Here is a 12,249-nt window from a genome sequence, read left to right on the forward strand (position 1 = left end):
AAGCTAGGTGGTTTTCCCTGCAGGATGCAGTGTGATCACACTAACTGTGGGAAAGCAGGACTCGGTCAGCTTGATCGGAACTTAAAAGTGCACATGGAGATGGAACTGCTAACCCAATGTGGAGAGACAAGGATCAATTCACAGCATAGTAATTTAAGAAGACAGAGCTGAAAACATACAGACGTGGACAAAATTGTTGGTACCCTTTGGTCAATGAAAGAAAAAGTCACAATGGTCACAGAAATAACTTTAATCTGACAAAAGTAATAATAAATTAAAATTCTATAAATGTTAACCAATGAAAGTCAGACATTGTTTTTCAACCATGCTTCAACAGAATTATGTAAAAAAATAAACTCATGAAACAGGCATGGACAAAAATGATGGTACCCCTAACTTAATATTTTGTTGCGCAACCTTTTGAGGCAATCACTGCAATCAAACGCTTCCTGTAACTGTCAATGAGACATCTGCACCTCTCAGCAGGTATTTTGGCCCACTCCTCATGAGCAAACTGCTCCAGTTGTGTCCGGTTTGAAGGGTGCCTTTTCCAGACTGCATGTTTCAGCTCCTTCCAAAGATGCTCAATAGGATTGAGGTCAGGGCTCATAGAAGGCCACTTTAGAATAGTCCAATTTTTTCCTCTTAGCCATTCTTGGGTGTTTTTAGCGGTGTGTTTTGGGTCATTGTCCTGTTGCAAGACCCATGACCTGCGACTGAGACCAAGCTTTCTGACACTGGCTAGTACATTTCTCTCTAGAATTCCTTGATAGTCTTGAGATTTCATTGTACCCTGCACAGATTCAAGACACCCTGTGCCAGACGCAGCAAAGCAGCCCCAGAACATAACAGAGCCTCCTCCATGTTTCACAGTAGGGACAGTGTTCTTTTCTTGATATGCTTCATTTTTTCGTCTGTGAACATACAGCTGATGTGCCTTGGCAAAAACTTCGATTTTTGTCTCATCTGTCCACAGGACATTCTCCCAGAAGCTTTGTGGCTTGTCAACATGTAGTTTGGCATATTCCAGTCTTGCTTTTTTATGATTCGTTTTCAACAATGGTGTCCTCCTTGGTCGTCTCCCATGTAGTCCACTTTGGCTCAAACAACGACGGATGGTGCGATCTGACACTGATGTTCCTTGAGCATGAAGTTCACCTTGAATCTCTTTAGAAGTCTTTCTAGGCTCTTTTGTTACCATTCGGATTATCCGTCTCTTAGATTTGTCATCAATTTTCCTCCTGCGGCCACGTCCAGGGAGGTTGGCTACAGTCCCATGGATCTTAAACTTATGAATAATATGTGCAACTGTACTCACAGGAACATCTAGTTGCTTGGAGATGGTCTTATAGCCTTTACCTTTAACATGCTTGTCTATAATTTTCTTTCTGATCTCTTGAGACAGCTCTTTCCTTTGCTTCCTCTGGTCCATGTCGAGTGTGGTACACACCATATCACCAAACAACACAGTGATTACCTGGAGCCATATATATAGGCCCAATGGCTGATTACAAGGTTGTAGACACCTGTGATGCTAATTAGTGGACACACCTTGAATTAACATGTCCCTTTGGTCACATTATGTTCTGTGTTTTCTAGGGGTACCATCATTTTTGTCCATGCCTGTTTCATGAGTTTATTTTTTTACATAATTCTGTTGAAGCATGGTTGAAAAACAATGTCTGACTTTCATTGGTTAACATTTATAGAATTTTAATTTATTATTACTTTTGTCAGATTAAAGTTATTTCTGTGACCATTGTGACTTTTTCTTTCATTGACCAAAGGGTACCAACAATTTTGTCCACGTCTGTATGAGCACTGTACTTTCAGAGCCCATATGTAACACATGGCATTTTTACCACCAAAAGAAATGAAGCTATAATGGGTTTTTTTTCTTACACATGCACAAGTTTTAATGTCTTTACAAAATAGGAAGGACATACAAACCCAATGCTGATGATACACATATATGGCTACTTTCACACTTGCGGTAGCCTTTTCCGGCAGGCTGTTCTGGCGAGGGAAACAGCCTGCCTGATCCGTGCTACTGCAAGACCTCCGGCCCGCCCCCATTATAGTGTATGGGGCCGGAGTGGAATTGCGGTAGCACGGATCCGGCAGGCTGTTCCCCTGCTGGAACAGCCTGCCGGAAAAGGCTACCACAAGTGTGAAAGTAGCCTATACATTATATATAAATTTTCATTTCTAAAGCACCCCACACAAACTGCTCATTTATCTTGTTTTCATTGATTTTGTCTTCTGCTTCTTGTAATAGCTGTGGTGGAGAGTGCTGCAGCAGCAACAAGGACTCCTCCTGCGGCTGCCGCAGTTGAGTACCATACAGCATTATCTACCTGAAACATAAAAGAATCGATTAGTTTCCACTGTACATTATATTATATAAAGAATTACAATGACTCCATACAGTACTTAATATGACCTCTTTGTACAGGAACCAGAAAATAAAGGCACGGGTTTATTATGATATATGAGGAGAATGCATTAGTTTGCACCAGCTCTCAGAAGGTACTTATTCTCTTTGCAGCTGATAGGGAGTCTATAGTGCAGTGGTGCTTGTGCAGTACCCCAGAATAGGGTTCTTGCAAAATTGCTCTGGATTTGATATTTAATCCGTTCATGTTTTGTGTTATGCTTTGTATGTATTCTCAAAAGCTGTCTGTAGGTGGCACTGTTTAGTTGATTATACCCGAACTCAGTAGAGGGAATTTGCTTTCCCCTCTGAAGGAAGAGATTTCTAGTCAGTATTGTATCAGCCACTTCAGTTTTAGCTCTGCCTGTAGTTCAGGGCAGATGCTAGTTCAGCTCTAGGAGAAACCTCATTCCTGTTTTGAGAGACCAAACCCTGAGGATAAATGGCAGCATCTTCCAGTGTAAAAGGACCCTTAGACTAGTACCTTTATAAAAATAAAAAGTAAAGGATTGTGTGACATTGATCCAGGTGTTAATATTTCCAATGAGCAGAAAACAAAAATGGACAACAGACCCCTGTTGCAAAACAAATAATGTCAGCGGCATGCGTAGCTTAGCGGCATGACGTAGCTACGTGGGCGTGTCGCGCACCTGCTCAGGCGCCCTTCCCCCCCGCTTGTCTGCCTTCCCCTCACTCTCGGCGTCCGGCGCATCGTCCCATGCTGAATGCGTGTCCACGATGCGCCGGGGAACTGGTACCTGCGTTGTTGCTGGCAGAGGCCCCTAGGAGTGCGCTGCGAGGAGAACTGGTGAAACGGCTGGAGCAAGCGGGATCGAGGGTCGGGAGCCAGAAGAGTCAGAGCGCAGTTCTCATGCTGGACCAACGCTGAGATACTGGTGGTCATGCATGGACTTGGACTGGCCTACTTCCTACCTCTGTAGTAGATGCTGGAGGAGCATTCCTGTAGTGCTGCACTTTGAAAAGCTGCCCCACGATAAATGCCTTTAGGGAGGACGCGTGGGGGCCGAATCGCCCGCAGGTGGATGTCGCTCATCTACTCTGGCCAGTAGGCTGAAGATTGGTGAGATTAAGTCTTCCCCCGTGCGTTATTAACAAGCACCTTACCCGAGTAACCCACTAACTTATAAATATACAATCAGAGTGTGTACGGGATAGGGTATAAGCAGGAGACTGCATGGTCCTTTCCCGGGACATACAGTACAGACCAAAAGTTTGGAAACACCTTCTCATTCAAAGAGTTTTCTTTATTTTCATGACTATGAAAATTGTAGATTCACACTGAAGGCATCAAAACTATGAATTAACACATGTGGAATTATATACATAACAAAAAAGTGTGAAACAACTGAAAATATGTCATATTCTAGGTTCTTCAAAGTAGCCACCTTTTGCTTTGATTACTGCTTTGCACACTCTTGGCATTCTCTTGATGAGCTTCAAGAGGTAGTCACCTGAAATAGTTTTCACTTCACAGGTGTGCCCTGTCAGGTTTAATAAGTGGGATTTCTTGCCTTATAAATGGGGTTGGGACCATCAATTGCGTTGTGGAGAAGTCAGGTGGATACACAGCTGATAGTCCTACTGAAAAGAAAAAAGCAGCTAAGTAAAGAAAAACGAGTGGCCATCATTACTTTAAGAAATGAAGGTCAGTCAGTCTGAAAAATTGGGACTGTCTCTGCGAAAATTGGGACCTCTGCTGCGAAAGATAAGTTCATCCGAGTCACCAGCCTCAGAAATCGCAGGTTAACAGCAGCTCAGATTAGAGACCAGGTCAATGCCACACAGAGTTCTAGCAGCAGACACATCTCTAGAACAACTGTTAAGAGGAGACTGTGTGAATCAGGCCTTCATGGTAGAATATCTGCTAGGAAACCACTGCTAAGGACAGGCAACAAGCAGAAGAGACTTGTTTGGGCTAAAGAACACAAGGAATGGACATTAGACCAGTGGCAATCTGTGCTTTGGTCTGATGAGTCCAAATTTGAGATCTTTGGTTCCAACCACCGTGTCTTTGTGCAACCCGGAAAAGGTGAACGGATGGACTCTACATGCCTGGTTCCCACCGTGAAGCATGGAGGAGGAGGTTTGATGGTGTGGGGGTGCTTTGCTGGTGACACTGTTGGGGATTTATTCAAAATTGAAGGCATACTGAACCAGCATGGCTACCACAGCATCTTGCAGCGGCATGCTATTCCATCCGGTTTGCGTTTAGTTGGACCATCATTTATTTTTCAACAGGACAATGACCCCAAACACACCTCCAGGCTGTGTAAGGGCTATTTGACCATGAAGGAGAGTCATGGGATGCTGCGCCTCCACAGTCACCGGACCTGAACCCAATCGAGATGGTTTGGGTGAGCTGGACCGCAGAGTGAAGGCAAAAGGGCCAACAAGTGCTAAGCATCTCTGGGAACTCTTTCAAGACTGTTGGAAGACCATTTCAGGTGACTACCTCTTGAAGCTCATCAAGAGAATGCCAAGAGTGTGCAAAGCAGTAATCAAAGCAAAAGGTGGCTACTTTGAAGAACCTAGAATATGACATATTTTCAGTTGTTTCACACTTTTTTGTTATGTATATAATTCCCCTTGTGTTAATTCATAGTTTTGATGCCTTCAGTGTGAATCTACAATTTTCATAGTCATGAAAATAAAGAAAACTCTTTGAATGAGAAGGTGTGTCCAAACTTTTGGTCTGTACTATATATAACATACTAACTCGCTGGAACATACTTGTGCACTCTGCCAGATACTGGCGATACAACACTGCTGCTACAAAATTGTAGTCTGTAGTCTTAAAGGATTGACCATTGGTTGACTGGCTAACATTTGGGGCTAAGGACCACTATTGCGGGGGTCTCTGTGGCTATCCCCATACGTCCCAAGTGCTCCTCCTATATATTGGCATTCCAGGATTGTGTGCAGCATTTAACCCACTAACTTATAAAAAATACAATTAGAGTGTGTGGGGAATTAGGCATAAGTGGGAGACTGCATCGTCCTTCCCGGGGATATATATAATAAACTAATATACTAATTCGCTGGAACATATATAAGTGGCTGCCTCTTTGCACTTGTGAACTTTGTTAGACACTGGTGATACAATACAGCCGCCACAATATTGCAGCTTAATGGACTGACCATTGATCGACTCACTAACATCTGCGGCTAAGGAGCCTAAGGACTATGACTGCGGGGGTTTCTGTGGTAATCCCCCATATATTCCAAAGGTGTCCCTCCCACACACTGGTGTTTCAGGATTGTGTGCACCATTGGGGGGCGGCGGGACGGTGGTCCTCTGGTTCTATGTTAAAGCTCCCATTTGATCTGTTTAACCCGCATGACTAATGCTCTATCTCGCTTCTCCCCTGCCCATCGCTGTGTCGCAAAGGCCCCTGAGGGGGGCGCTGCTGGCAAGAGTCTGGAGTACAGTGATTGTATTTACATTTAGTCATAGACTACTAATTGCCTACTCTTGACAAGTGCATTTGTGGTCGTGGCAACCAAGTACGTGTCTGTCCTACCTGGGCTACCCTACCCCTAAGCAGTCAGAGTTGTGCCGTGACCGTGTCGTGGAGGGACGCCTGAAAGAGGGCAAAAGACATACTGGTAGGCAGAAGTATTTTATTGCAAAGACGTTACAAAGCTAAAGTTTGAAAGGCTGCCGACATTTCGGTTTCGGGGTGTGGTATGTAACGGTTGAAACAAGACGAGTGCCAACGCCCCAGTTTCTGAATGACATGCGCAGGCACTCGGTTCTTGGAGGCCGCGGATGCCGCGCCTATGCGGAACGAATGGCCCGAAATGGTGGCAGGGTCGCCGCCCGCGCTGGCCACTAGTGACCTTACATGGGATATGAACTGTTGGGTGGTGAGCGGTACCACCCCGAAGGGTAACAATGGACTGTTCGGTCCGGCCCCGGACAAGGCGGACCGTAACCGACGAAGCACCGTGACGGGACACCATTGATGTGCTGTGGGAAAGTAGGATACCTGGACAGGGGGTCCCAACTGGGAGGTCTTAGACGTCTTGAGCAGTAATGTAAACCCGTCGGAGTTCTGGACCAGTTGGCTGACCGTGAGGAATCTGTTGCTGCCTGGTGAACAGGTAAACTCCCCAGGTCTCAGGAAGCCGTAGAAGGCTAAGTAGATGGCGGATTTAAGTACCAAGCTGGCCAAAACCCCGAAAGGATTACCGTCCAAGGCGTCGGACAGTTTGCGGAAAAGAGGGCCGGTGACCGGCTGCCTGCGAACTTGGCTTTGAGGCCCGCACTTGCTCAAACCCTTGAGGGCGGCTTTGACAGTGTGTATGGTGAACACTGATGCTAGCTCGGGATGGCTAACAGAGAGGAAGTGTTGCACTCCCGCCAGGTATGACCTCACTGTAGCGTGGGAGAGCTTGCGTACAGAGTGGCAATAACCGATGAACGCCAGGATGTACTCTGGAAAACTGGAGTCCCCCTGAGGACATTCTCCTCGAAACCTGCAGAACGTCTTCCACCCGGTGTTGTACGCCCTGGTCGTGTTAGGCGAGAGGGAATGGCATATTAGAGCGTGGGCCGTCTCAAGGTGGTCGGTTACACTAGCCTTAAGGACTCGAGAGGAGGGATGGTGGCGCCTGTCGAATCTGCCTCTGGCATGATCTGGAAAAAACGGGAGAAGTTAGCCCTCGACAAGGCGTCAGCAGCCCCGTTTTGCGCACCTGGCACATGCGCACTAAAAACATGAAAGTGGTGTTGTAGGGAGAGCTGCACTAACCGTCTGAGAAAACACATGACTTGGCTAGATTTCGACAGCCCACTATTGAGAATGTCCACTACGGCTGTGTTGTCAGTTACGAACAGAACAGACTGACGTGCCCAAAACTTGCCCCAAATGTGGGCGGCCACCACAATGGGGTACAGCTCGAACAGCGCCGAGGTCTGGAGGAAGCCCGGGATTTGTCCCACCTCGGCAGGCCATGCGTCTGCCACCCAGTGGGTGCCGAAAATGGCGGCAAACCCTGAGCCCGCAGCTGCATCTGAAAAGACTGTAGGCGACTGACACGACAGCTCGGGTACAAATAAGGAGACCCCGTTCCACTGGCTCAGGAAATGGTCCCACATGTGGAGGTCCGCTAGGGCTTGACTGTCCAAGCACACTGGGCTGTCCTGTTCTGGGGCAGAACTCAAGAGCGCGAGTAGGCGGGATATGAGCGCTCTGCCCTGCGGGATGATGCGCATGGCGAAGTTCAACATGCCCAGTAGAGACTGAAGGTCAGCCTTAGTGACCACGGTCGTGACTGTGAACCTGTGAATGACTCCTCTGATCCTTGTTAACTTGTCCGCCGGCAATCTAGCTAGCATATGCTGGGAGTCTAACTCGATGCCCAGAAAGGTGATGACTGTGGCCGGGCCTTCTACTTTCTTGGGGGACACCGGGACATCTAACTGGGAAAAGCACCTGAGTAACTTGCCCAGCCCTAGGGGGAGTGCCCCTGGCCTCTCAATCAGCAGAAAGTCATCCAAGTAGTGGATGACAAACTCACAGAGGACTATGTGTTCCAAGATCCAGTGGAGTGCCTGAGCCAACTGATCGAAGAGCCAGGGGCTACTCTTGGAACCGAAGGTGAGCTTAGTGGAGAAATAGTACAGGCCTTTCCACTTGATGCCGTGCCACTGCCAGAGGGCTGGCATGATGGGAAGCAACTTGAAGGCATCCGATATGTTGGCTTTGGATAACCAAGACCCTGGGCCCGTTTTCATGATTATGGCGATAGCCTGGTCTATCGAAGCATATCTCATGCCCACTTCCTCCGAAGGAATGAGGGAGTTGAGGCTGGGGACCTGGGAGCCGTGTGGGGCCGACAAGTCGATAATGAGTCTCTCCTTCCCGCTGAACTTGCCTGTGACTACCCCTACGGGACTGACTCTCCAGCGTTGAAAAGGGGGCACACCAAAGGGACCGATTAGGAACCCCTTGCTCAACTCGGCTTCTATTAGTGCGTCTACCGAGGCGGGATTTCTTTCGGCTGACTGAAGGTTTTTGCACTCGTGTGTGGACTCTGGAGTCGTGATCAGTCCCGTGTGGAAGCCCTCGTGAAATCCTGTCACCAGGAACTGAACAAACCCAGGGTTGTGGTGACCTTGCAAGAATTCTTGTAGACGGCTGATATTGACCACACTCATGTAACTTTTACCGATTTTAATGAGCATGCTACTCGGGGGTGGGCCCTAAAACAATTGGTACAGATATGCAACAACCGGCACTGCCCAAAATTACAAGAGGCGTAATTAAAGTTGTTGCATATCTGTGCCCTTCCTAGCTGAATGATGGGCCGGCCCAGCTTGTCTACTGAGCTGGGGGGCCTGAAGACCTCAAGAGGACCAGCTGCCGAGCTGGAGGGGTAGGACGCCGTGCTGACGGCGGACTTATCGCACCACTCGACCGAGTGGAAGATAGATTGACAGGCGGAACAGGAGGGAGCCTTCAGACCTGCAAAGTGTCTGCAGAAAAGCTCAGTGTCCAGGTTGGACCAGTCAGTAACGTGTTGAAACTGGGAGAGAGCCGCTGCCGCCTTAGCTGCAAATGAACAGTGGTAGTCGTAGAACGCGGTTCCTCCATACCTATGACCCAACTCTGTGACCCTGAAGAGATAAAGGTCTAGTTCCTCCCTCCTGTCCGGCCTGGCAGTGCAAATTACATCCCTAAAAAGACTAAACGCCATGACGAATTCCGGGATGGACAATTTGCGGTTGAGCCGGTGGTCGCGGCTCCTTAGTACCACTGACACTTCTCCACAAGCTATAACCTTGTTGTCAGAAAGGTCCCTGGAGGCTATGAGTAGAGACGCAAGATTGACATCCCTACCCTCTAGGATGTCCTTCCTGATGTTGAGCGGGACATAGTGGGAGGGAGTCACGTTAGGGACGGACTGGGCAGAACGAATGTCTGCTATGGCAGAGGTGGAGGCGACCGGAACCTCGAGGGAGGAAACTGGTGCGACTGTGCTGCGAGCCTCGATGGACTCCAACCTCGCCTGCATGGATGTGACGGCCGACGTCAGACTGTTTAGCATGACGTGTATCTGAGTCAGCGATGTTTGCATCGTAGTTGCAGGGGGATCATTGGCGCTGGGTGCCAGGGAGTCTCTCCACAGCCGATATAGCTCTGTTTTCCTGGCGGTTGCCAGGAAAGGAACGCCCCGCTTTGTCAACTCCGCCATCAGCCTAGGAATTGTCCAAGCACGTAGGGACGGTGTACTGCCCCTCTCGGACGTCTGTGCTACGACCTCGTCCACCGACTCGTCGACAATGTCCGATGCACGTGACATTGCGGCTGTGGAAAGAGTAACGTAACATGACCGACTAGCCTGGATGGTCGCTGGCACCCGTGCAGCTGTCTAACCACGTAATGAAAAAGGTGAACAATTCCCGTGAGGTATGCACACTGAACCAGAGGAACCGTGAAGGAATGGCCAGGAACCGCCACCCGGAAGTCCATGCAAGGACCTGACGTACTTACCAACTGAGAATCCCTATGCACTGATTTCCACGGAAGTATGTAACGAAAATGAAACGACCTGTACGTTAAAACAAACCATGAGACCCCAGTCTGCAGGCAGCCACTCCCCATCCCCCGACGTGTACCCCACTACCTTGGTAGCCAAGGAAAATCAATTGAGATCCCACCAACTTCTCTCTGACTAACCACTGTATAGAACCTGGAAAACAACAACGGAACAATGCAAAAAGAACCGGTCAATGCATGAGGCTCAATCACCAGGACGTGTTCGTGAGGTGAGGTATGGTAACTGGTGGGAGTGGGTGTCTTTTTTTTTTTTTTTTTTTTTTGACGTTGACCAGTGCCTGACGTTTGACGATGAAACCCCTACCTATCTAGGCGGCCCGGCGGCCCGTGCCAGACTTTAATGTGGGCGAGGAGCGAGCCGTTGCGTGCGCCGCCGTGCTCCATGGTAACCGCGTGGGGAACGTGGCGTTCCCTGGCATCATGAACCACGTGGGGATGGATTTTAGGCAACGGCTGACACTCCCCGCAAACATGAGACGGGTGCCACGAGGAGAGCTAACGCGTGTCCCTGACAGGGTGCTCAGTGCGGGGCCCTCTCTGTCCCAGGGAGGCGCCGTCCGCCGGCTGAGCACTTCTGCCGCGTGGGGAGCAGCGCAGCCCTCTGGCATGAGGTCGGCTCAGGGGGGCTCCTGGCGACGGGGGCCCCATCTAGCCGAGACTGAAAAATGCAGCGTGGGGGGCCTCACCGGTCCCTGATGGGGCGCCCAGTGCGGGGGTGCCCCCCTACTCCACGAGGGGCCGCCCCCCGCCGGCTGGGCATCCCCACCGCGTGGGGAGAAAATGCGCCCCCTGGCAATTTGGGGAAGTGTGTGGGTCGCCGACCCACAGCTGGCTGCGCTGCCCACCAGGCGAGGGAGCGAGGCAGCGCAGGCTTTGTACCGGCCGAGAAGAGGGGGGCGGAAGCGGGCGGGGAGTTTGGCCCTCATGTGACCAACATGGCTCCGCCCCCCGCCGGAGAGCGGTGCCGAGCACGAGCCTGGGCGGCGGAGGAGGGGGGTGCCGTATGCGTGGCTCCATCCCCCCCCCTCCTAGAGGCTGACGAGATGCCGCTTGTTGAACGGGCAGGAGGGGTGAATCAGACGCAGCGTATGGCGGCCCCTACGTACCAAAGGGCCGACCACCGCACACCCGCCTGTGCACTTACCTGATCCACCAGAGGGACTGCCAGGTACGAGCGCACGCTTCCTCTCAGGACTCTGCACTACGTACGCTTGTGGGAGGGCGCCGGCCGTTGAAGTAGGTGGCCAAGCCCCTCCCACAAATACAGGCCAATGAATCGGCCTTTACACTTATTGTGTTTTTATTTGTTTAAAATTTAACTTTTATTGCTGTTTATTTAATAAATAGTGGACGTTTTATTTCTATCTAACCTACTTGATTAAAACTATCTCCTGTGCTCCAGTGTATGCAATTCTTTTATTAGTTATAATACTATTCACATTACTATGACAGTAGCAGTGTATTGTTCGCAGATATTCTCTTATAGCTGACCATAAATAACTATTTGTTATGGTTATATAAGTGCTGCACTGCCTGCTTGTTACAGCTTGTCAGGCTTCTTTGGCTATGGCCATATATTTGCAGCACTTTGTATCCAGTAGTTATATGGTTATATGTATTGTATATATGCTGCTACTTTGTAGAATAGGCACATATGATATCAAACATCAAGAAGTTAGCAACATTTTGAAGAAATATCGGAACATTCTCAGAATGGATGAGGATATACAGAAAGTGATTACACAATATCCTTCAATCACTTATAGAAGAGGAGCAAACCTCAGAGAACAGCTTGTTCACAGCCATTTTCAGTGGAATAATGAACAAACAGAAAAAAACACCTGGTTGACCACTAAAGGGTCTTACCCATGTGGAGATTGCCAATTCTGCAGCAAAATGAAAGCATGTAAAGAATTAGAAAATCCAGTTGATCACAAAAAGTATAAAATTTCCCAGTATATAAATTGTAAGACAACAGGGGTGGTTTATGCTATACAATGCAGCTGCCCCAAAATATACGTGGGAAAAACAATCCAACAACTCCGTAGGAGAGTATCAAAACACTTCAGTGATATCAACTTAAAAACAGAAACAACATTATCTAGACATATACAAGCTGTACATAGCGGAAAAAGTGACAGTTTAAAAATATGGGGGATAGCTAAAATGAAATCTGGCCCGAGACAGGGTGATATAGACAAAAAAATTACAGCAGGAAGAGACCCGCTG

At 48.7% G+C, this 12,249-nt stretch overlaps 1 protein-coding gene across 3 annotated transcripts in view; it reads right to left on the minus strand.

Annotated features, from left to right (window-relative positions):
* Positions 1-1,903: 1,903 nt before the first annotated feature.
* Positions 1,904-12,249, minus strand: part of LOC122920366 (phospholipase A and acyltransferase 2-like) — a 187,163-nt gene continuing 176,817 nt past the window's right edge. For all 3 annotated transcript variants that reach the window (XM_044269807.1, XM_044269806.1, XM_044269805.1), the window contains exon 5: positions 1,904-2,357. In XM_044269807.1, the coding sequence (XP_044125742.1) occupies positions 2,247-2,357 (111 nt within the window). In that variant the 3' untranslated portion in view covers positions 1,904-2,246. The remainder of the gene's footprint in view (positions 2,358-12,249) is intronic.

Source organism: Bufo gargarizans, chromosome 10 (assembly GCF_014858855.1).
Source record: "Bufo gargarizans isolate SCDJY-AF-19 chromosome 10, ASM1485885v1, whole genome shotgun sequence".
In the NCBI taxonomy this organism is placed as follows: domain Eukaryota; kingdom Metazoa; phylum Chordata; class Amphibia; order Anura; family Bufonidae; genus Bufo; species Bufo gargarizans.